The sequence below is a fragment of the Coenobita brevimanus genome, chromosome 54 (assembly GCF_032717465.1).
Source record: "Coenobita brevimanus isolate Jiangsu-jjx chromosome 54, ASM3271746v2, whole genome shotgun sequence".
NCBI classification, from domain to species: domain Eukaryota; kingdom Metazoa; phylum Arthropoda; class Malacostraca; order Decapoda; family Coenobitidae; genus Coenobita; species Coenobita brevimanus.
The window spans coordinates 9,060,984-9,086,110 of NC_137007.1; the positions used below are offsets into that span (position 1 = coordinate 9,060,984).

The window sequence follows — 25,127 nt, forward strand, 5'->3', positions numbered from 1 at the left end:
AACTTCTTTCCCTTCTCAAGAAACTTTTCCACTAAAGATCTAAGAATGAATATCTGATCTACACAACCTCTTCCCTTCCTAAAGCCTCCCTGTTCTTCTCCAACTAATTTCTCTGTTCTTTCTCTAACTCTGTCTATAAGTATCCTACCATACACTTTTCCTATTATACTAAGAAGACAAATGCCCCTATGATTACCACACACTTCTTTTTCCCCTTTTCCTTTGTACAAGGGAATAATTATACCTGACTTCCAATCCTCCGGGACTCTACCTTCCTCCCAGGCCAATCTGCACATCTTCCACATTCATTCTTCTACTATCTCTCCCCCATGCTTCAGCATTTCACCACACACTCCATCAATTCCTAGGGCTCTCCCCGATTTAACTTTCTTCATTGCTTCCACAACTTCTATCCTACTGATTTCTTCCTGTCTTCTCACCTCCCTCCTTCTCCCAGCCATTCCTCAGCCACTTATAGTCGCATTACTTCCATCCTCTACGTTCAACAATTCCTTAAAGTGTTCTCTCCATCTGTTCACTTTTTCTCCCTTCTCCACTAGTAATTCACCATTTTTATCTTTCATTCCCCTGCTAACTTTACTTCCACCCTGTCTTACTCTTTTCACTTCTCTCCAGAACATTTTCTTACAGTCCCTCCACTTTACACTCAAATTCCTTCCAAATTCCTCATCCACTCTCTTCTTACTCTCTCTTACTAATCTTTTCACCTCTCTCTTTCTTTCCACATATAACTCTCTCTTCCGCCTCTCAACTTCTTCCAGGCCCCTATTTCTCATCCATTCATTGTATGTTTTCTTCTTTTGTGCCACAGCCTGTTTCACCTCTTCAGTCCACCACGCTGTTCCTTGCACCCCCCGCCGTCTTCTCTTCCTTCCACACACCACATCACATGCTGCACATATTTCTTCTGTAAATATCTTACACACACCTTCCACGTCTCCCATCTGCTCCAATTCATATTTGCCCAATCGTTCCTCCACTTCTCTCTTATACAGTAGTGCACCAACTTTCGCTACAGCAGGATTCGCGGAATCCACTTTTGCAGCATGCACCAAATATTCCCTAACTTCCACTTTCGCTTGAAAAAAATCGATTTTCGCGCACAAATTTTGGGTTTGGGACAATATTTTGAACTTTGAATTTCCTGCACCGCCCGCCCGCAACCCACCGCCATCTTGAATGATGTCATGTCAACACTCTGTCTACCCATTCTCGCCATTGTGTACGAGCGTGCTAGCTCCATTGTGTTGGATTCTCACAGTTCAATGGCCTCTACTATACCTGGTAGTGTGGGGAAAGGGCCTGGTGGTGTGGGGGGAGAGCCTGGTGGTGTGGGGGGAGGGCCGGGAGGCAGTGGTGGTGATAAAAAGTGGCCGGGACACTCAAAGTCGGGAGGAAAGGCCAAGGCTAAAAGAGAGTATCGTGTTGGAGTGAAGAAACGGCAGTATAATAATGAAATGAAAAGGAAGATAGTTGAGCACATGGACAAGGGCGCAAAAAACAGTGAAATCTGCCGTATATTTAACATCCCAGAATCGACAGTGCGTAGTATGAGGAAACAGCATGGTGGTAGCGAGGCAGCAAGAGATGGCGCCAATACGTCTGGCGTGGCTAAATAAGCCCGTCACGCGCCTCGGATACTTACCCCCAACATCCATTAAACACCTCAACCTGGTCTCTGTGGTATGTTTCTCCTCATATAATGTGTACTGTACAGTTTTTATTGTTTGTATCTCACAATGCAATGTACAATAGTGATTTGATGTACTGTATTGCAAGTGAAAATGAAAATCTGATGTTACTTTAGGATAACCGGGAACCAATTAGCCTTTTTGCCCTAAAGACAATCCCCCAATTTTCGCTAATTCCACTTTCGCGCATTATTTTTGGACCCAATTAGGCGCGAAAATTGGTGCCCCACTGTACTCTGCATTTTTCTCATCCTCTTGTAACCTTTCCACTCTCCTTGCAAATACTCCTTCCTCTCATCTTTCCCTTCTTCTATTCCTCCATCTTACTTGCATTCTAATTCTGGCCACCACCAAGTAGTGGTCAGAAAGTCCACTCCCCCAACCTCTATACACTCTTGCATCCTTTACACATCTTCGCATCCTTTCATCCACACACACATAATCAATCATTGCCTTCCTTTCATTCAGTTCACCACCCACCCTTCTCATCACTCGCCATGTATACCTGTGGATCATTTTATGCCTGAAGAGGGTATTGGCTATCACCAACCCCCTCCCAGCACAAATGTCCATTAACGCACTCCCATTCTCATCTATCTCAGCAGGCACACCCCACTCACCAACTATTCCATCCACCTTCACATTCCCAACTTTACCATTCATATCACCAATCAAAAACACTCTCTCATTCCTTCCAAACTTTTCCATGCACGCTTCCACATTCGTCCAGAACTCTTCTCTCACTCTTCTAGAACGATCTTGCGTTGGTGCATACACACACACAATCTACCACATTTGTATTCCAACTTTCAACTTTACCCACACAATCCTTGACCCAACTGATCCATACTGTCTTATGCTCTTCTTCCATCTTTTACTCACGACTATACATACTCCTTCCTTTGCCCTCTCATTCTCACCTACTCCTGCACATATACCCCATCCATACTCCCATTCTCTCACACTTTCTCCTCTCCATTTTGTTTCAGTTATTCCACATACATCCACTTTCGCACCCTCAAGCACCTGGACAATCTCTCTCTCTTTCACCTCATCATTCGCTCCTCTTACATTCCATGTACTCATTCCCAAGTCCTTTGTCCGGTCCTGGGTCGTCATCGTTTGGTCAGTCCTTGTCCGAGGCTTCTTGTTTGTTTTTTTAGTTAGTTGTTTTCCGGGGAGGGGCACTAACCCTCCGCCAACCCCTTTAGTCGCCTTTTACGACAAGCAGGGATACTGGGGGAGTATTCTTGAAAACCCCCCTACCCCCAGGGGTAGGCTTAAGCTGAATATTATTAAACATTAGTAGGTATACCTGTGGAAGATTTTGTCAGGTTGATGGGTGTAAGAACTGAGTCTTAGATGCATTAAAAACAACCATATTATTTTTACCCCAGTCAGAGATATGAACCAAGTCAGACATTAGGTGTGCCATAGCTTCATCCCTTGTTTGTTGAAGTAACTGTTGAGATGGGCGTTGCGGGAACCGAATGGAAAGGTGAAGGGTGGAGTCATCAGAGTATGAGTGGAGAGGGTTAGATGTACAGCTTAGAAGATCATTGATGAATAAAAGGAAGAGAGTTGGTGATAGGACAGAGCCCTGAGGAACACCACTGTTGATGGATCTAGGAGAAGAATGATGGCCGTCAACAACAGCGGCTATAGAACGACCAGAAAGGAAGCTAGCGATGAAGGCACAGATAGAAGGATAGTAACCGTAGGAGGGCAGTTTGGAAATTAAAGATTTATGCCAGACTCGATCGAAAGCCTTTGAGATGTCAAGTGCAATGGCAAAGCTTTCGCCAAAGTCCCGAAAGGAGGATGACCAGGAGTCTGAAAGGTAGGTGAGAAGATCACCAGTGGAGCGTCCCTGACGGAACCCGTACTGACGATCGGAAAGAAGGTTGTGATAGGAAAGATGGCTTAAAATTTTTCATTGAGAATTGACTCAAAAACTTTTGAAATACAGGACGTTAAAGCAATTGGACGATAATTGGAAGGTTGGGAGTGGTCACCTTTCTTTGGGACTGGCTGAATGAGAGCCAGCATAATGGCAAAAGGGACTATCTAAACCTAGCCAGGTTTAACTGTACCTAATAAATTAACCCAACTGGAAAACAAAATCCAGTTAGTTAAGTAAGTTTCTTCCATTAGCCTATAATGGGAACAAAGAACCAAAGGTACAGCTTAAGAAATGTGATGATAACAACAGGGGGTAAATTTTTCAGCTATAACAACAGGGGGAAAATTTTTCAGCAATAAGAAATAACTACAGGGGGGGAATTTCTCAGGAGGAAAAGGAAATTTACCACCCTGATAATAGTCAGAAAAATGCAGAAAACAAACTGGAGGAACATGAATTGGTAAGGTCTTTCTGCTGCTTACAGTAAAGCATATAATTACCTTAAATTGTATAATAATGGATTTGGAGAAAGCATATGACAGGATGGATAGACAAGGATTGTGGAAAGTACAGTACTAAGAATACAGTAATCCCCCCAATATCCGATGTAATAGAGCCAAAGGCATGTCCAGAAAGTGGTCCTGTCTGGATATTGGGCCCCAGCCTCCTGGGCTTGTACTTATGGACCCTAACTCAGAAAAACACCTATACAACTCCCTCTGGACATGCATTGCACCTATTGAAGACCCAGATCACACCAATAAGGGACATCTATCTATCGCCAGACACCATAATCCCTTAAGGGGTGGCCATTTGACTTTGAGTTATTTGTTTTAAGGGGAGGGGCACTAACGCTCCACCAACCCACTTGTTCACACGTAGGGAGCACGTATGGTTTGCTTATATGGTTACCACCCAGCGTTGTAAATGGTTTCTTGGCTTACAGGAAACCATTTGGCTTGTCACTCAATGTAAAGCCACCTGTAAAGGAAAGAAAAGCAATAAGAAGCGAAAGGAAAGATGCGAGAAATAGGAGGAGAAATAAGGGACATAAAAGACAAAAATATATGCAAAAGAACCATAAAATGAGGTTTTTGAGGTAAGTTCATACAATATCAAACATTCTAGGTACTTACAACAAGTCCCTGGCTCCTGGACAGGTAGTTATGGACCCTGACCTAGACTAACTCAGAAAAACACCTCCCTACTGCACATGCACAGCACCTAAGACACTATTCACACCAATAAGGGACATAAAAGAGTGAAATGAGGTGTTAGAGGTAAGTATGGAAATTACAGTACAATTTGAAACATTCTGGGTACTTACAGCAAGTCCCTGGCCATCTCGATGAATAACCCGCCTCCTCTCAGACTCTGACAGTAAGAAGGAGTTCCTGAAGCACTTACAGTACACAGTTCATGAAGTCTTGCACAGAACTCAGTCATTTGCACTCAGAATTCCATTCTCTTAACACTGCGCACTCTTGTCTTACTTGCGCTCCATTGTACCTTAATAAGTGTTGCACTCTGCACTTAAAGTCTTTCCACTCATAAAACCATTTTCTAAACATAACACACTCTAGCTAATTTATGTTCCATTGAAAGTCAATTAATTCTAATTCCTTAACACTATGCACTGTTTTTTTTCACTGCACAACACTGTAAATTCCTGTGTGGTCTATAGTAGCCGCAGCGAGAAATGAACGCTGTGGTGGGGCAGCCGGTCATCCGGGGATTCCCCCACTGTAGCCATATCTACATGTCACCGACCATCGGCCACCGCTGCAGCCCCGCTCCATGATCCTTACCCTGTGTCTCTGGCTTTCTCTTTCTCCTCGGTTTTTATATAAACTGGTGTATTTCCGAAACTAATTATGAAATTATTATGACTTTTGTTCCACACCACCTTTGAGGTAAAAATCAAGGAGAGTTTTCTGTATAAAGGTTTCCCCCCCCTCCTAAATGTGGCATATGAGCGGGGGAGTGCGGCCTTGCCGATACCTCCGCCTGACCTATAATTATACACTCGCCAGAACTGACCTGCCCTCAGACAAGGGGGGGGAAACCTTTATACAGAAAACTCTCCTTGATTTTTACCTCAGTGGTGGTGTGGAACAAAAGTCATAATAATTTCATAATTAGTTTCGGAAATACAGCAGTTTATATAGAAACTGAGAGAGAAAGAGAAAGCCAGAGACACAGGGTAAGGATCATGGAGCGGGGCTGCAGCGGTGGCCGATGGTCGGTGACATCCTACCTCTATGGTCGGTGACATGTAGATATGGCTACAGTGGGGGAATCCCCGGATGACCGGCTGCCCCACCACAGCGTTCATTTCTCGCTGCGGCTACTATAGTGGAGAAGTTCTAGGCCTCTAATCACTGTCAGAGTCTGAGAGTAGCTCTTGCAGGTGGCCTAGGGGTGCGTCACTGGGTCGTGGTGATGGCGTACCCACTGCAGACGACTCTGAAGAGAGGCGCAAACTCACGTTGAGTGGTGATTCCACTGTGCCTGATGTGTTGGGCTGTGGCTCGGAGCATGAGGGCCTGTCTTGGGGAGGCAATGGAGTGGAGCCAGGGCTGGGTACAGCAGAGGTCATGGGCCTGAAAAAGCTGTCAATGGTTGATTGACGCAAGGAACGGCGATTTTGACGATTAATGATGCACTGCCTGAAAGCGCGCACTTCCTCCACAAGTCCCAAGGGCCCCATCTCCTTGTCGCAGTCCGGGTGCTCCAGGTAGTCCTGAACGAACTCTAGTTGTTCCCGGAGTGCGCTCAGCTTGGAGATGGCTGGAGTAGTGTCATGCTGAGAGGAGTCCGCATCATCGTCGCCGTCCTCGTCGGAATCTTCAGGCTGGGTACTGACACCTGCAACTGAAGATGCGACCTCGATATCAGACAATGTCTGATACCCAGGATCACCCTCGTCGTCATCCAACCACTCACGCACTTTGTCCACATCAACATCGTCCCCATATGCACGTAGAAATGCATGGAAGTCATCCACGTCAAAACCTAGGAAATCGTGCTCCACATCCGTTCCGAGAAGCAGAGGAGACCAACCATTTTCTAGAGTCTTGACAGGGATTTCCTTCCATGCACTGGCCCAGTTGTAGATGGCAGACCTGATGTTGTAGCGGTGAAGGTTTTCCAAAGTCCGCTGGCCTCACGTGTCCCGTCCCTCCCTGCGCTCGTCCTCGTCCTCAAGAACAACCATCACCTTGTCAAGGAACTTCTGTCGGTACAGCCTCTTTGTTGCCATGATCACTCCACGGTCCATTGGTTGGATGAGAGCAGTAGCATTAGGTGGCAGAAACGTGTACCTAATGCGCCCATTCTCAGCCACCAAGTCCTTGTCGCACGGGTGAGAAGGTGCATTGTCGGGGAGAATGAGGGCCTTTACCTGGTCGGGTGGGATTCCCAGTTTCTCCGTCTGGTAATGGATGAACTCCTTGACGAAATGGCGGTGGAATTAGTCTTTGAAGATCTGGACAGTGAACCATGCCATCAAGGAATGGTACCAGACGACAGGAAGGACATCCATCACCCCACAAAGACACAGAGGCTGCTTTGCACGGCCAACAATAACGGGCTTAAGCCAGTGCATGCCGTTAACATTGGCACAACACAAAGCAGACATCCGTTGCTTGCAGAGCTTGAGGCCAGGTACACACATCTCCGTCTCCTCAGCTAGAGTGTTCGTAAGCAACGAGCAATAGAATAAGCAAGTTTCGTCAGCGTTGTAGACTTGACCGAGAGTTAGGCCCTCCCTGTCGATCAAGCGCTTCACCTTGTGCCGAAACTCGTCTACTCCATCCTCGTTGGCGTCCAAAGCTTCGCCTTGAGACTTATGGTTGGTAAGGCCAGTGCTGGGCAGGTGCGCAAACACTTGCGCAAAGCGCAATTGCGCGCCCTTGAGCTCCGGTGATGTCGTTTGCGCATTGCGCACCACACGAGACCGTGCGCAATTTTGCGCTTGCGCACCTGCCCTTTGGATTGCACACTGTGCAATCCAAGGGACACATGGTCTTCCAGGGGACACGTGGTCTTGGGAGATTCCCACATGGCTGGACAATGGATGGGGGAGGATGGGGCAGGTCGCGAGGGTGGGTTGGTGCCTGGTGGGCGGAGGCGGGAGGGAAGGGGGTAGTAGCATTTCTTAATATGCTTCAACAGAAATAATGTATTTTTAATATTTTTTAAATTATTATTATTAGTAAATATTAATAAATATACATTATTTATTAAGATTAGCATATGCAATTCCTTACAAAAAACATTAAAACATATTATTTAAATCAAATATCCAGAGCCTAATAATTTATTAAGCTGTGGATATTTGATTTAAATACTCTGTTTTCATTATTTTTTTATTTTTTGTAACGAATTACATATGCTATTGTATATCTATATTGAATTATTAAATAAATTGTCTTGACAAGACAAGAGAGAGAAAGAGAGATAAAGAGCATTGTTCTGAGAGAGAGAGAGAGAGAGAGAGAGAGAGAGAGAGAGAGAGAGAGAATAAATAAGGGAATGGCAAAGGAGCATCCCTTTGAGTGAGGAGATATGGCATAAACTTCGTCCCTCTTCTCTCTCTTATTCTCCATTCCTTCCCTCCTCTCTCTTATCCTCCATTCCCTCCCTCCTCTGTTGGAGAGAGAGAGAGTTGATGATACAGTAATCACGTGATCTCTGCCAATGCCTTGGTAAATATAGGCTGTTTTTCCCGGACAATGACCTACTGTACCTCAGTCACTGCGGGTGGTGGGCAGGTTGCTAATTTAGTAATTTACTTAATTATACCATTATATGTTTTACAGTAATTCCCACAAATAAATGCAAATGATCTGCGCTAGCACTTTGCGACATTGCAGAAGCTAAATATTAGATTGCTCACTTGCGCAAATTACAAATAATAGAAAATAATAATAATAAATAAAAGTAAGTAGGTATGCTGTTTTATTTAAATACTGTATCTCAATATTTTTCAGTAATTCCCAAAAATATATGCAAATGGTTTGCGCTTGCACTTTGCGACATTGCGCAAGCTAAATATTAGTCAGATTGCTCATTTGCACTTGCGCAAGGTAGTGAACTGTGGATTGCGCTTTGCACTTGCGCAAGGTCCTTCATCGTTTGCACTGCCCACCACTGGGTAAGGCCATGTCGTAACTTGAACACGAAGAGCCAACCTTCGAATGCCTTGTAGTCTAGGACGTCGTGATGCCTTGCAAACTTCTCAGCAGCAGCCTTCAGCTCCGTGCCACGCACCATCACACCAGCAGCACGTTGCTGTTGATACCAAATCAATGTGGAGCGGTCGACTTCTGCATACTTGGGAGTAAACATCACCTTCTTCTCCACGTTGCGTTTGCTTCTCAACTAGAAGTCAGCCGTGTACTGCATGAGTTTGTCTCGGGATCTCTTGATATTAAACAAAGTAGTTCGGGCCAGGTTGAATTCACGAAGGATGCGTGAGGAAGACCATCCCGCATCCCCCTTGTCCTATATCTCCTTCTTCTTCTCCAGAGTCAAAACCACTCTCTTCCTTTTCTCAGGCAGCGGGGCCATCATCACACACACGAAGAAGAGGCACAAGAGCAGCAGGAGAGCCTGCAGCAGGTAAGGCACCACCACAAAAGCGAGCACGTGGGCGGCCATGACGACGAGCATGCACACACAACGAAAGACGGGCGGTAAGTGGGGAGGATGCAGGGAAGCTATTGCGGACATCGGCGGAACGACATACCAAAACACAGCTGGCCCGCGCTGTGCACACCAACTTCAAATTATGGGCAGGAAAAAGTCGGATTTTATTAAAATTTTTTGCGGTTTTTGGCCCATTTTGGGAATATTAGATCCCGGGACAAAACTGTCCGGTAATTGTGGATGTCCGGAAATTGGGCGTCCGGACATTACGGGGATTACTGTATATGGAGTAGATAGGAAGTTGCTGAATGCCGTGAAGAGTATGTATGAGGGTGCTAAGGTTGCAGTGTGTGTAGATAGTGAACTATGTGAATTTTTCTATTTGAAGGTCAGATTGAAACAGGGATGTGTCATGTCTCCATTGTTGTTCAGTCTGTATATGGATGGGGTTATAAAAGAGATACAAGGTAGGGCAATGGATGTTGGAGCAACCCTAATGAGACAGGGCAGTGTTTGAAAACTCCCTGTACTGCTGTTTGCAGATGATACTGTGTTGTTAAGTGAAGATGAAGGGGAGCTGCAAGGTTTGGTGGAAGAGTCTAGGAGAGTGTGTAAGAAGCAAAATCTAAAGGTGAATGTAGGGAAGAGTAAAGTTATGGTCTTCGAGAGAAATGAAGTCACTGAATGTACAGTGAGGCTGGGTGAGGAGGAAATGGAAAATGTGAGTGCATTTAAGTACTGTACTTGGATAGTGTGATGAGTAAGGATGGAAGTTCAGAGGGTGAAGTGCTTGAAAGGGTAGAACAAGGAAGAAAGGTTGCTGGTTCCTTGAAAGCAGTGATAAGAAACAGGAAAACGAGCATGGAAGTGAAAGAGTTACTGCATGACAGCATTGTGATACCATCTGTAACGTATGGAAGTGGAACCTGGACCTTGTAGGAGGGACAGAAGTCAAAAGTGAGAGCAGTGGAAATGAGTTATTTGACAGGAGCATGTGGAATCACATGGAGAGACAGACTGACAAATGAGGAAGTGAAGGAGCATTGTGGTGTGGATGTGGATGTGATTGGAAGCATTACGAGAAACACACTGTGATGGTCTGGCCATATGGAGAGGATGGAGAGTGAGACACTGATGAGGAAAGTGTATGTGAGTGAGGTGGAGAGTGGGAGAGGAAGGGGAAGGTGGAGGGATGGAGTGGAAAGGCATATGGGAGAGGGAGGTGTGAGCTGGGAGAAGGGCAGTGAAACAGGAGGGGACACAGCGACGTGGAAGTGATTTGTTTGTGGCCACCCCTTACGGGATTAAGGTATCTGGCAATAAATCGACAGATAAATAGTGTTTGTTTTGCTGTGCTGAGATCATGACCAGTCGGAGGGATCAGCAGTAAACACGCTATTGGGGGTATTCAGATGGCCTTCTGTAACACCATTAAGTAGGCACCATATATTTTGATTGCTCTCCAATATTCTTTTGATTGAAAATCAAATGTTAAACACACTGTGGTAGGTGGGGGCACTCACCATCCATTCACTCGATGTAGTGCTGCTCTCGGGTGTCTGCCCTTTCCTCTCCTCCATCCTTCCATCCTCTCCTGTCTTTCTTTCCTTCATTCCCTCTTCGTCCTTCTGCCCATGGGTGACCTGACACTCCCTCTTCTGTCTTTCTTTCCTTCATTCTTTCCTCTTCCTTCTGCCTGTGGGTGACTCTACACTAAATGAAAAGCCAAATGGTTTCCTGTACACCAGGAAACCATTTACTACGCTGGGTGGTAACCATGTAACCAAATTTTGGCACCTGGTGGTTTAGTGGGTAATAACGGCGCTCCAATCGGATTAAGCCAGTGAAGGTTTATATCCAAGGGGTGGTTGGGGGTTACTGCTCATGTAATGCCAGTCAGGGATGAGAAAGGCTGGTCACTCTCATCTTAAATGTCAGGACAAAAGTGCCTAGCCCCGGGCTCCTATACTCCTCATGGGGCAACGTAGGATTGGATGATGAATGAATGAATGAATAATCGCCTGAGATTTATCTAGTACTAAAATTATTTGGATGATGTCAGTTTTCAACCCATAATTATTCCCATCAATTTTATTATGTTCTGCACACTCATCTCTTCAAGTTCATCAACATACACTTCCATCGTAAACTGGTTTTACGGAAGATATAATAATATTTGGGTACCCCCACCCCACCCCACCCTTTCTAACCCAGCTAGGATGACTTGCTGGGTAAATGAAATTCGGTTCAAACTGAGCTCTCGATGCCAGAGTGAAATGAGCCAATCACAGCCGTCACCAGATCACCTACAGCCAATCAACGTTTGAGCTGCTCCCTCAACTACCTCCCGCTTTCATTTCAAAATCAGAGTAGTTGGCAGTCCAGTGCAGCAGGTGTCCCTCCGTTCCCAGCCGCATTTTTCAAACATGCTTTGAAAACAACGATACAAGCATTTTCAAGAAGGTGGCGAAGCTACATCCCCCACTTCGTGGTTGCGCCAGGCCTACCTCAGTACCTGAACCGGCTATCTCCATCACTGAGGACATAGATTCTGACGAGTAAGATAAGAAGATGTAAGGTTTGAATAGTAGGTTACTTTCAGTTTGGGTTAGGTTACGTTAGGTTGGGTTAAGTTAGGTTAGGTTAGGTTAGGTTTTAGGTTAGGTTAGGTTTTAGGTTTGGTTGGGTTAGGTTAGGTTCAGTTCGGTTAGGTTAGGATAGGTTTGAGCTTCGCATTTTACCCACGAAACCTAGGTATTTCCGATGCTTTTTGGTATGATTCATTCAATTATCAGCTTCATTTCACTCAGAAATGACCATTTTCTGTGTTTCTCCCCTCCCTAAAACCCCCGATTCCCCAAAGATGGGGGGGTCTTATCTCAAAATCTGGTCATTTCCGTCGCAAATGGTGCTCAAAATCGAATGAATCACATCAAAAACCATCAGAAAAGCCTAGGTTTCATGGAAAAAACGGTATGGGCTGAAAACCAATATTTACTAATTATATTCCTTTAGAATGTCGGTCTATAAGAAAACAGCTCAAATCCCTGCATCACTGTCGTTTCTATTTACCAAATTTTACTCTGACTTTATCACAACAGGTAAACATATGCTTTATTTGAGGCAGCAGCACCTTACAAAATCAGTTCTTCCTCCTGATAGTCTGTTATATTTTTCTGATTATTTCTGGGATGGTAAATAAACGTTCAAGTGAAATTTGGTTTCCCATTGTTTTCAGCTATGTTCCACTGTCTGTCTGACTTTTCAAACGTGAGGCCAGAAGGGACAGAAAGGATTGTCCTAACCTAAGAGTTTAACTAAACCTAACCTACCCTAGTTTAACTGTACCTAATAATTTAATATAACCTAACCTAACTTAGCATCCAGCTGGGAAGTTGGGGAAAGAAACCCACATTTCAGTACGTTGGGTAAAGCCGGTCACACATACACAACTCAAGGTCCGACTGCCGCGCGACTCAAGGTCATGGCTTAGTTGGCTTCCATGCCTCCCGACTGACCCCAAATCTGCTCTGCTTATGACTGCCTAACGACTGCGTTAGGACTGCCTCACGACCTGTTGTGACATCCTCAAGAATGCAACAAGATCTCGAGGCGACGGAGCTACAAGTCTTCAAATTTGAAATTTAACGAATTTTTGTTAGCCACGACCGTGACACGAACGCAAGACGGCTGAGTGACGCGTTTGAGGAATGCACCCCGACCCCCCCACAACTGATCCATGGGGCAGGGCATCACACCTAGACCACCAATGACATCCAGCGTGGGGTGGGGCATCACACCTAGACCACCAATGACACCCAGCATGGGGTGGGGCATCACACCTGGACCACCAATGACACCCAGTGCATCACCATGGACCAGGGATGTTTGGTGTATGATAATTATCATATCTGTACAATAATTTGGGAGTTGTACAATAGCATTTTGTAGAAATACAAAAATTTTTTGTTATGTAAAACAAGAATAATGAAGTATAAATAAGCAATTTGATCACTATTTGCATATAAAATTTATCTGTCCGATAATTTTAGGGGAAATACGATAATTTTTCATGATACTGTACAATATTTCTGGTCTTTGGGTAGAACATCCCAGCCATGGACCTCTCCTGGGTCTAGTCAGTTGATGAGGGACATGCAGTCATAACGGTTTTTTGGTGGCGACAGCATCACGACATGCAACAACCGCATCACGACGCACCCAATTGAGCTAAGACTGCTTCACGACCAAAGTTCAACTCTTCCGACTGTGACACAACTGTGCCACAACTTTTGGCAAGTCGTGAGGCGGCCACGATTTTTTAATGCACGTTAAAAAATCGTGAGGCCCGACGAGTCATCCCAGCGGTTCACGAGAGCCCTAAAGAGTCCGGGCTTTGTCGGTGAGTCAAGAGACAATCGATAAAAAAAATGCGTTACGACCTTGAGTCGCACCGCGGTTGGCCCTTGAGTTGCTTGTGTGTGACAGGGGCTTTAGATTCTTCCATTATGCCATAAATAAACATTCATAGTACTGCTTAAGGAATGTGATGATAAAGGCAGCTGGTAATTTTTCGGCGGGAAATGGTAACAAACCACCCTGAAAATACAAAAAAACTGGAGGAATATGAACTGAACTGGTATGGTCCTTCCACTGCCTCAAATTATGCGTATGTTTACTACACAATACACCAACATATGTCTTTATGTTCATACCGAATACGACATTAACAATCATTATGACAAACATTACGATACCCTGCCAACTAAACTTACCAAGTTGTATAACCTACAGTACAACATTCTCTTAAGTTACAACATACAGGCTTTAAATAGATTGTCAGTTTGGTAAGAGTAATATATGTTATAGTCTTATATATATTATAATCTTCGTACCTTAAAAAGAAGTGTCTTCTTCAATGCTGACCACTGATACCACGATTTTAGACTAGGCCGTACAGCCGACCTCCCTGCCATGTTTGTTTTTATAGTTTCGTACAGCTTCGGACTCGCCACAAGGTCGATGCCTCGGAGGTAACAAATACTACATGAAACGGTATTCTTAAAGCAAAAAGACTATTAATTGGGAAATATAAAACTAAAAATGAATCAGTTGTTTGATATAAGTAAAAAGAGTATAGGAAAAGCTGGACAAACCGTATGACAGCTTCCGTTAAATTATGAGACCGATTATGTGGAAAACCCAGATTCTGCGGAAGTATCATATATGTTACTAAAGATTGTATAATTAATTGATGACACCCAAACTCTGCGAAAATAACATGTTACTCAATGAAGGTTGGTTTGTTGACGTCGGCGATGAAGTCCTGCAGAGAGCAGTGGGTCGATTCGGATCCGAAACTCATTCGTCCCCCTGGGACGAAACTTACCTCAGTCTCCGCTCCAGCCACGACCATAGAAAACCAGAGATCCACAAAAAACCATCACCGGCAGCCAGGTACGACAGGTCGAATCACACGCACTCTACTCTTGAATTTTTGTGCGGTAGGTTAGGCATTTTCAGTGGCTGGGAATCTTGGGTTGGCTTGGAGTCAGTCCGTGTGCAGAGTTCAAGTTTCAAGGCCATCCCTCCCCGCTCCCATTGCTTAGGCCCCGTCCACACGAGTGGGTAGTGCCCGACGGGCAAACTATCTATCTATCTATCTATTGCCAGACGCCTCAGTCCCGTTTGGGGTGGCCACAGAGAAATCGCCTCCAAGTCGCACTGTCCCCCGCCATTTCACTGCCCTGCTCCCAACTCACACCCCCCTCTCTCATATACCTCTCCACCCCATCCCTCCATCTTATCCTCGGCCTCCCCCTCCCTCGTCCCCCCTCCACCTCACTCACATACACTCTCTTCGTCAGTCTTTGACCCTCCATCCTCTCCACATGGCCAAACCACCTCAGTGTGTTCCTCATAACGCTTCCTATCACATCCGCATCAACACCACAACGTTCCTTTATATCCTCATTCGTCAGCCTATCTCTCCATGTGACTCCACAGGCTCCTCTTAAATAACTCATTTCCACTGCTCTCACTCTTGACTTGTGTCCTTCCAACAACGTCCAAGCTTCACTTCCGTACGTTAGAGTTGGTATCACAATACTGTCATGTTTAACTTTTTCACTTCCATGCTCACTTCCCTGTTTCTTATCACTGCTTTCAAAGAACCAGCAACCTTTCTTCCCTGCTGTACCCTTTCAAGCACTTCACCCTCCAAACCTCCATCCTTACTCATCACACTACCCAAGTACTTAAACGTACTCACATTTTCCAGTTCCTTACCATCCAACCTCGCTGTACATTCACTGACTTCACCTCTCTCAAAGACCATCACTTTACTCTTCCCTACATTCACCTTCAGATTCCGTTTCTTACACACTCTCCCAAACTCATCCACCAAGCCCTGCAGCTCCCCTTCGTCTTCACTCAACAAGACAGTATCATCTGCAAACAACAGTACAGGTAGTTTCCAAACACCATCCTCTCTCACCAGGGCCACTCCAACATCCACTACCCTACCTTGTACCTCTTTTATTACCCCATCCATGTACAGATTGAACAACCATGGAGACATGACACATCCCTGTTTCAATCCAACTTTCAAAGAGAAAAATTCACTTAGTTCACCATCCACGCGCACTGCAGCCTTCGCACCATCGTACATACTCTTCACAGCATTCAACAACTTCCCATCTACTCCATATATTCTTAACACTTTCCACAATCCTTGTCTATCCACCCTGTCATATGCTTTCTCCAAATCCATGAAAGTCGCATACAACTTCTTTCCCTTCTCTAGAAACTTTTCCACTAAAGATCTAAGAATGAATATCTGATCTACACAACCTCTTCCCTTCCTAAAGCCTCCCTGTTCTTCTCCAACTAATTTCTCTGTTCTTTCTCTAACTCTGTCAATAAGTATCCTACCATACACTTTTCCTGTTATACTAAGAAGACAAATGCCCCTATGATTACCACACACTTCTTTTTCCCCTTTTCCTTTGTACAAGGGAATAATTATACCTGACTTCCATCCCTCCGGGACTCTACCATCCTCCCAGGCTAATCTGCACATCTTCCACATCCATTCTGCTACTATCTCTCCCCCATGCTTCAGCATTTCACCACACACTCCATCAATTCCTGGGGCTTTCCCAGATTTAACTTTCTTCATTGCTTCCACAACTTCTATCCTACTGATTTCTTCCTGTCTTCTCACCTCCCTCCTTCTCCCAGCCATTCCCCAGCCACTTATACTCGCATTACTTCCATCCTCTACGTTCAAACATTGATACCAAATCTCATTCCAATTCACACATCTGGAAGGTGGCTGGCGGGCACGAGCGTAGATGACGTCATAAGCAGGGAAACCACTGGCAAACTATCTACAACACCCTTGCCCATTGTTGAGACAATGCTTGCCGTATGGACAACATAACAAGTGTGCCCGGCCACTTGGCGCATGCGCACTGAGCGGAACAGTAACTTTTAGCATAGTTCACTCCGTGCATATGACACCGGGTCAGCGGTAGTCAAAACCACGATATATGTCGTGGTCAAAACAATGTCCAGGAGGAGGTTTCCGCCAACACCTTGGATACTATGTGGTGAAGCTAAACAATGGGCACAATATTTACCACTAGATGTTCTGGAGTCTGAAAGTGAAGACAAAGAGGAAAGTGAGAGCTGAACCAAGGATTAGGTGGTGGAAGCTGAAGGAGCAAGACTTCAGTAGTAAATTTAGGGATGAGGTGAGCTAGGCTTTCGGAGGCAGGGAAGACGAGGACGGATGGGCAGTTATCTCGGAAGTGGTGAGGGAGAAAGCCAAAAAGGTACTTGGGGTGACATCGGGACAGAGGAGAGAAGACAAGGAGACTTGATGGTGGAATGAGGAAGTACAGGATAGCATAAATAGGAAGAAGCAGGCAAAGAAGAATATGGATAGACACAGAGACGAAGAAAGCATTCGAGAATATAAAGAGACGAGGAACATAGCCAAGAAAGAGGTTGCTAAGGCAAAGGAAAATGCATACCAGAAGCTGTACGAGAAGTTGAATAGTAGAGAGGGGGAAAAAGACCTGTACCGATTAGCCAAGCAGAGAAACAGAGCTGGGTGGGATGTGCAGCATGTTAGAATGATAAATGATGCAGATGGCAATGTACTGACAAGTGAGGAGAGTGTACTAAGAAGGTGGAAGGAGTATTTCGAAGAGTTGATGACTATAGAAAATATGAGAGAGAGAAGGTTGGAAGAGTTGGAGGTAGTGAGTCAGGAAGTGCAAGAGATCAGCAGAAAGGAAGTGAGGAATGCCATGAAGAGGATGAAGGATGGCAAGGCAATGGGCCAAGATGGTATACCAGTGGAAGCATGGAGGAGCTTAGGAGAGATGGCTGTGACGTGGTTTACCAGATTGTTTAACAAAATCCTGGAGGATGAGAGGATGCCGGAGGAGTGGAGAAAAAGTATTCTAGTTCCGATTTTCAAGAGCAAGGGTGATGTGCAGTGCTGCAGCAACTACAGAGGTATAAAGCTGATCAGCCATGCAATGAAGATACGGGAAAGAGTGGTGGAAGCTAGGCTGAGAAGAGAAGTGAGGATCTGCGAGAAGCAATTTGGTTTCATGCCAGGGAGAAGTACTATAGTCGCCATATTTGCTATGAGAATGGTGATGGAGAAATACAGAGAAGGCCAAAAGGAGTTGCATTGTGTGTTTATAGACTTGGAGAAGGCTTATGATAGGGCACTGAGAGAGGAACTGTGGTACTGTATGAGAAAGTCAGGAGTGGCAGAAAAGAACGTGAGGGTGGTGAAGGACATGTACGACTATAGTGTAACAGCAGTGAGATGTGCAGTAGGAATGACTGAGGGTTTCAAGGTGGAGGTGGGATTGCATCAAAGATCGACTTTGAGTCCCTTCTTGTTTGCAATGGTGATGGACAGATTGACAGATGAGATTAGACAGGAGCCTCCGTGGACAATGATGTTTGCTGACGACATTGTGATATGTAGTGAGAGCCGGGAGGAAGCTGAGACAGAGCTTGAGAGATGGAGCTATGCACTGGAGAGAAGGGGAATGAAAGTAGGCAGAAGCAAGACTCAGTACAAGTGTGTAAATGAGAGAGATGACAGGGGAACCGTGAGGCTGCAAGGTGTAGAGGTGGCAAAGGTAGATGAATTCAAATACTTGGGGTCAACTGTACAAAGTAACAGAGAGTGTGGTAGAGAGGTAAAAAAGAGTGCAAGCGGGATGGAGTGGGTGGAGAAAGGTGACAGGAATGATCTGTGACAGAAGGGTCTCTGCAGAAATGGAAGGGAAAGTTTATAAGACTGTAGTAAGGCCAGCCATGTTGTACGGAATGGAGACAGTACCACTGACAAAAAGACAGGAGGCACAGTTGGAGGTAGCAGACTTAAAGATGTTGCGTTTTTCACTAGGAGTGACGAGGTTGGACAAAATAAGAAATGAACATATTAGAGGGACAGCTCACGTTAGTCAGTTTGGGGACAAAGCTAGAGAGGCGAGACTGAGATGGTCTGGACATGTGCGGAGAAGGGATGAGGAGTATGTCGGGAGGAGGATGCTGGAAATGGAGATACCAGGCAGGAGAAAGAGAGGACGGCCAAAGAGAAGGTTTATGGATGTAGTGAAGGAGGACATGCGGGTGGTAGGTGTAAGAGAAGAAGCAGAAGACAGAGTAAGATGGAGATGGGTGATCCGCTGTGGCGACCCCTAAGGGGAGAGCCGAAAGGAGAAGAAGTTCTGGAGTTGCTAGCTTGCCGTTTATTCACTCGCGCTAGGCTAGATTTGAGCTCATGGACCTGGTATTGTAATTTTTCCACTTCGTCTTTCGGCCCAAGTGGACTCGAGTGATCTGTCTGGTTCACTGAGGTGGACGGCAACGGCCGATTCTCGAGTTTCCTACCCTTGACATAATTCTTGGCAGGCACCGCATTGATACGAGGGGTCTGACTCACTTCCAACAACTGACGTTCATGTTCAACTCTATCGAGGAACTTCTTTAATGGGTACTCATCATCTAGGAATCCCTCGAGTTTTTCTCGTGATGGGAGAGGTAAGCCATACCACAGCTTCCGTTTGATTGCTTTGTCACGGTTAGGGAACTTTTCGTTAGGGAATTTATGTTCTATCACCGCATGCTGGCAGATGAAACGGTGCGTGAAAGCCTGGGGTGACTATCCAATCATAACACATTGATTATAGTTCCTGCCAAGCCCGATCAATAGTGACTTCAATGACAAACTATGTTCGAAGAAATTCCTTAAGTGCTAGCCATGAGACTACTCGATGCTTTGTCTGGTTGTTATGAATGAAAATGGCAAGTTCAGGGCTTTCTCTACCCTTCGCAATCTGCATGCGCATCCCATCATCAGAATCACATTGCTCAACTAATTCAAAAAACATTACCAGACGTGCTGCTGCATCGACACCCTGTAACTGGTGGAGTTCTAGAACTGGAATATTGCGAGGCTTTGTGAGGCTCCCGTTTGCTCTCACTGTTGGATGAGGGTTAGGAGATGAATGATAGGAATTAAAGGATTCATGGGGGACAGTTAAGTTTCTGACCCATTCACTACCCAAGATCTAGATGAAGGTTTCTCCTCCTCTTCAATTTTAAATAATCATACTATCTCGCCAGCTCATGGTGTTAAGAGAGGGGAGGGGGTTACTCTTTTTTTCTACAGTCTCACTCTGTTCTCCTTGACATATGACCCCGAATTCTGTTGGCAACTTATCTTCCACTTTACTCCTCCTTTCACTAGACAAAACCACAAAATATACAAGTTGAGTTTCCATCTCGATATTCATTCGATTATCGGTGAAGAATAATTTGCTTATCCTCCAGGAGATTTAAAGATCATTAATTCTAGAAATACCGCGAGATTAAGTGGGCCTCCAGTGTATGTTATTGAGGAATTCTATCTCGATTCACCAACTGCAACACTATCTATCCCACATCAAAATCTTATCCCGCAACAAATCTTATCCCACCGCTTTAGCCACCAGTGTAATGCATCAGAATTTAGAGATTATGGAAAATGGGTAGCTTGATCTTATTTGAGAATTTATGGGAAATGAGGTACCGTGATCTTATCTGAGAATATTTGGGAAATGTGGTAGCGTGATTTTATTTTAGATGGCGTGAGTAGTTAGATATTAGTACACTTGCGGGCCACTCAACCTCGATTGTACCACTTCTTAGCAGGGTAGCAAAACTCGAAGTCGAATTAGCTTAACCTAAGATTTACTAAACATTAAGAACTGAGACAGATTACTCTTCACTGTGAATGAACCCAAACGAAATAATTGAGGATCTACATCACTAGAAATATGAAACTTTACAAGCTAAATTTCTGGAATGATGTTGATGAGTGTCTGCAGAGTTTTGGAGCGAATGTGAATGAGGTAATGATGGGAGATCTGAATGCTAGAGTGAGAATTGTAGCATTTGAAGGTGTAGTTGGTATGCATGGTGTGCCTGGAAGAAATGAAAATGGGGAACGAATGATAGGGATGTGCGTTGAGAGAGAGATGGTGATCGGAAATACGCTGTTTGAAAAGAAAAATATTTATAAGTGTAATGCTAGGTGAAAAAGGCCCGACTCCTCGGTCCTAGAACACCTAACGTGTAGCGGGGTCCTCTTTCGAGACCGGGGCTTAGTGCAATAAAGAGAGGTAGGACACAAAAACTTCAGGCAATAACCTTTACACGTATATTACCACAGTCACAGGACAAAAACAGCAGCTAATACAACACAGTATGTGGCAGAAAATAAAACCTTAACTAGATAATTAGTATCTCGCAGGATACTGGCTCAACAGACGCTGATGCTAACACTGTAAGTTTAGTGCACAGGTGTACTTGGAGTACAGGATCGCGGTGCGCGTGGGAGCGTAGGAGAGGGTCTCACACGGGGGGGGGGGGGGGGGGTGACGCGCGGAGGGTCAGATCAAAGTTATAGTAATATTGGGAGGGAGTTGATGTTACGGATTCTGACTTAGTATTTTCTGATAGCATGGGGATTTTGACAATTGATTATATTGTTAGCCCAGGTTCTTACATACGCACTGACTGCTGAGAAGAGATTTATTAAGGGAGGGTAGAAGACACTGGGAGTTTCACTGTGTTTATGGTAATACGAGCGGAAGGATATTACTAACACTTTTTCTCTACTATTTCCTGGTAGCAAGGGACGTTTGGATATTATACTAAGGAGAATCTCTCGTGATAGGAGTCTTACTGATTTTATACAAGGGCGTCGCTCGTGAGTCTGATTCACCAGAACTTATAGTCTCTGCACTCGTCCTTATTAATCCGCCCGTGATATCACTCGCCCCGGTATTCAACATACACTAAGTCACTGTGTCACTGTTGCACTAATTCTGGGGCAACATCACACTTAACAAAAGTCACTTATATGGTGGGGGCGGCGGGGAGACACGCCGGCGACAACTGTGCCGGAATAGGGGCACCGCCAGGGGAGGGCGTGCCGAGAGGACACGGGACGACTCGCAGGGGCGTCCTCTCTCGTCCAGGGCTGCAGGTGGCGAAGGGGTCCGTAGCTTCCGGGCTGGGTACAGGGGTGTGGCCCTCAGGACTGGGGCCAAACAGGTCCAGGAATCTCTGGCTCAGATCTCGGCTGGAGGTGGAGGTCTTCCACCGTCGGGGTGTGGGGAGATCGCACCCGGGCGTCCTGAGGAGGGCCTGGAGTACCCCCGGACTGCGGCCCCCAGAGTCAAGGGGCGCCATCAGGGAGGGGCTGCGGCACTGACCTGAATTAGGGTCCGTCAGGTGGGTCTTCTCCAGGGCCAGGCGTAAAGAGCAGAGGCCAGGGGAAGCTGTAGGGCCTCCCTGGGGTCCTTCTGTGCTGGGGGTCCGGGCACTCGTCTCACGCTGGGGTGGTGACACTGCTTGCACCTCTCTCTGGCCGTGGGGCCCGGCTATTGGCCGTGGCTGCCCAAGGGCGCAACTATAGGGCGCCAAGGCCCGGCTATTGGCCATAGCCTGAGTGGGGGAATCAGCACACCTCTGAACACCTTTGGAGCGGCTATCGGCCGTCTGACGAAGGCGAGAGCGGCCTCTTGCCGTCTCCTGCAGGAGGGAGGGGGAGCGGCTATAGGCTGACTTGGGGGCAACACCTTCGGAGCGGCTATCAGCCGTCTGGCGAAGGCGCGGGCAGCCTCTTGCCATCTCCTTCTGCCAGAGGGGTGAGCGGCTATCGGCCGATTCGGGGGCAGCACCTTCGGAGCGGTTATCGGCCGTCTGGCGAAGGCAGGAGTGGCCTCTTGCTGTCTCCTTCTGCCGGAGGGATGAGCAGCTATCGGCCGTCTCTGGGGCAGCACCTTCAGAGCAGCTATCGGTCGTCTGGCGAAGGCGGGAGTAGCCTCTTGCCGTCTCCTTCTGCCAGGGGGAGGAGCGGCTATCGGCCGTCTCCTGCAGGAGGGGGTGTTGGGTGGCTATCGGCCGTTCCAGGAAGAATACCTTCTGACAAAGGCAGGAGCGGCTATCGTCCGTCTTCTCGTTACCCTCAGGTCGGTGAGACACCAATTCCCTTACGAGGGGCGGGCAGCTATCGGCCGTCCCTAAAGACAAGGCACCTTCGGAGTGGCTATGGGTGAACTCCTGTAGAAGGCGGGAGCGGCAATCGCCTGTCTCCTGAGGGGCGTTAGTCAGAGCTGGACAGACAGCTCCACCCCGATCTGATCAGGCGGTCCCACTCCCTGAAGGTAGTGCTGTCTTCCTGCTAGGGCGACGGTGAGATGGCTGAGTGCTATAGGGGGGCATGGCCCGGGCTGACTTGTGCCATTGTCGCACTGCATCCTGTGGTTCGGCTGCGGCTACTTCGTGGGGTCCGGGTGGGGGTGTCGGTGAGTTTCTGAGGGCACTATGCTGTAGTTCACGCATTTCAATAAGTATACATGGGTGAGACAGGAGGGTGGAAGGGTTGTTGATGGAGCATTGACGGACTATGTGGTCGTGTCCAGGAATGTAATAGGAAGATTGTTGGATGTGAGAGTTCTGAGAGGGGAGGGTGGAGGTATGTCTGACCACTACCTGGGGGAGGGAAAGTTAAGAGTAAGTAACAGATGGGTGAGACCTAGGACGGTTAGGTGTGGCAGGGAGGTTTTAAAAGTGAGTGAGTTGGATATAAGAGAGGAAATGATAGAGTATCTGGAGAAAGTGAAAGATAAGTGGAACGCAGTGAAAGATCAGGAAAATGGAAGTGTGGAGGAGGAATGGCAGTTGTGTAAGAGTGCTGTGGTGGGGCATGCAGAAGAGGTGTGTGGTGTGAGACGTGTGGGTGGTGGTGTAAGAAAAGGAAGTGAATGGTGGTGTGAGGAAGTAAGTATGGCTGTGGCTGAGAAGAGACGTGCATATGAAGTGGGGCTGCAGGGGAAGGATGAGGTGTCATGTGAGAGGTATAAAGGAAAGAGGAATAGGGCGAGAAGGGCTGTGCGTGATGCTAAAGTGGCAGCAGATGACAGACAGGGTAGGCGGCTGACTGAGAATTTTCAACAGAATAAGAAAATGTTCTGGAAGAAGGTGAAGAGGGTGCGAAAGGGAGAGTCTGGGAAGGAAGAGCGAGTAAAAGCAGAGGATGGAAGGATGTTAATTGAGATGGATGCAGTAAGGGAGAGATGGGCAGAGTATTTTGAAAGATTGTTCAATGTAGAGGAGGAAAGGGTGGCTGAGATTGTGGCGGATGGAAGGGTGCAAGGAATAAATGTGTTGGGAGAGTTGAATGATTCTTTGATCACGAAGGAGGAAGTGGAGAAGGCAGTAAAGGAGATGAAAACAGGGAAAGCTGCAGGTATGGATGGGTGTGCTGTGGAATGCCTGAAGGGTGGTGGAGTGACAATTGTTGACTGGTTAGTAAGATTGTTGAATGTGTGCTTTGTGAAAGGAATGGTGCCAGTTGACTGGGAAAGTGCTTGTGTGGTCCCATTGTATAAAGGCAAGGGTGATAAGTATGAATGTACTAGCTTTAGGGGTATAAGTCTGTTGTGTGTTGTGGGTAAGGTTTATGGTAGAGTGTTAATTATGAGAGTTAGAGAGAGTACAGAGGGAGTGATTGGTGATGAGCAATGTGGCTTTAGGAGAGGAAGGGGATGCGTGGATCAGGTGTTTGCTGTGAGACAAGTGTGTGAAAAATATTTAACGAAAGGCAAGGATGTGTTTTGGGCATTCATGGATTTAGAGAAAGCGTATGGGGGTGGGGGGTTTTCAAGAATACTCCCCCAGTATCCCTGCTTGTCATAAAAGGCGACTAAAAGGGTTGGCGGAGGGTTAGTGCCCCTCCCCAGAAAACAACTAACTAAAAAGACAAACAAGATGCCTTGGACAAGGACTGACCAAACGATGACGACCCAGGACAGGACAAAGGACTTGGTAATGGCAACATGGAATGTAAGAGGAGCGAATGATGAGGTGAAAGAGAGAGAGATCGTCCAGGTGCATGAGGGTGCAAAAGTGGATGTATATGGAGGAACTGAAACAAAATGGAGAGGAGAAAGTGCGAGAGAATGTGAGTATGGATGGGGTATATGTGCAGGAGTAGGTGAGAATGAGAGGGCAAAGGAAGGAGTATGTATAGTTGTGAGTAAAAGGTGGAAGAAGAGCATAAGACAGCATGGATCACTTGGGTCAAGGATTGTGTGGGTAAGGTTGAAAGTTGGAATACAAATGTGGGCGATTGTGTGTGTGTATGCTTCAACGCAAGATCGTGCTAGCAGAGTGAGAGAAGAGTTCATGGACAAATGTGGAAGTGTGCATGATCGGTGATATGAATGGTAAAGTAGGGAATGTGAAGGTGGATGGAATAGTTGGTGAGT

The 25,127-nt window shown here is 46.2% G+C and overlaps 1 protein-coding gene across 1 annotated transcript in view; it reads right to left on the reverse strand.

Moving 5' to 3' along the window:
• Positions 1 to 14,243, reverse strand: part of Las (lipoyl synthase, mitochondrial) — a 226,933-nt gene extending 212,690 nt beyond the window's left edge. Inside the window, exon 1 of the mRNA XM_080273291.1 lies at positions 14,163 to 14,243. Within this exon, the coding sequence (XP_080129417.1) occupies positions 14,163 to 14,243 (81 nt within the window). The remainder of the gene's footprint in view (positions 1 to 14,162) is intronic.
• Between the last annotated feature and the right edge of the window lie 10,884 nt (positions 14,244 to 25,127).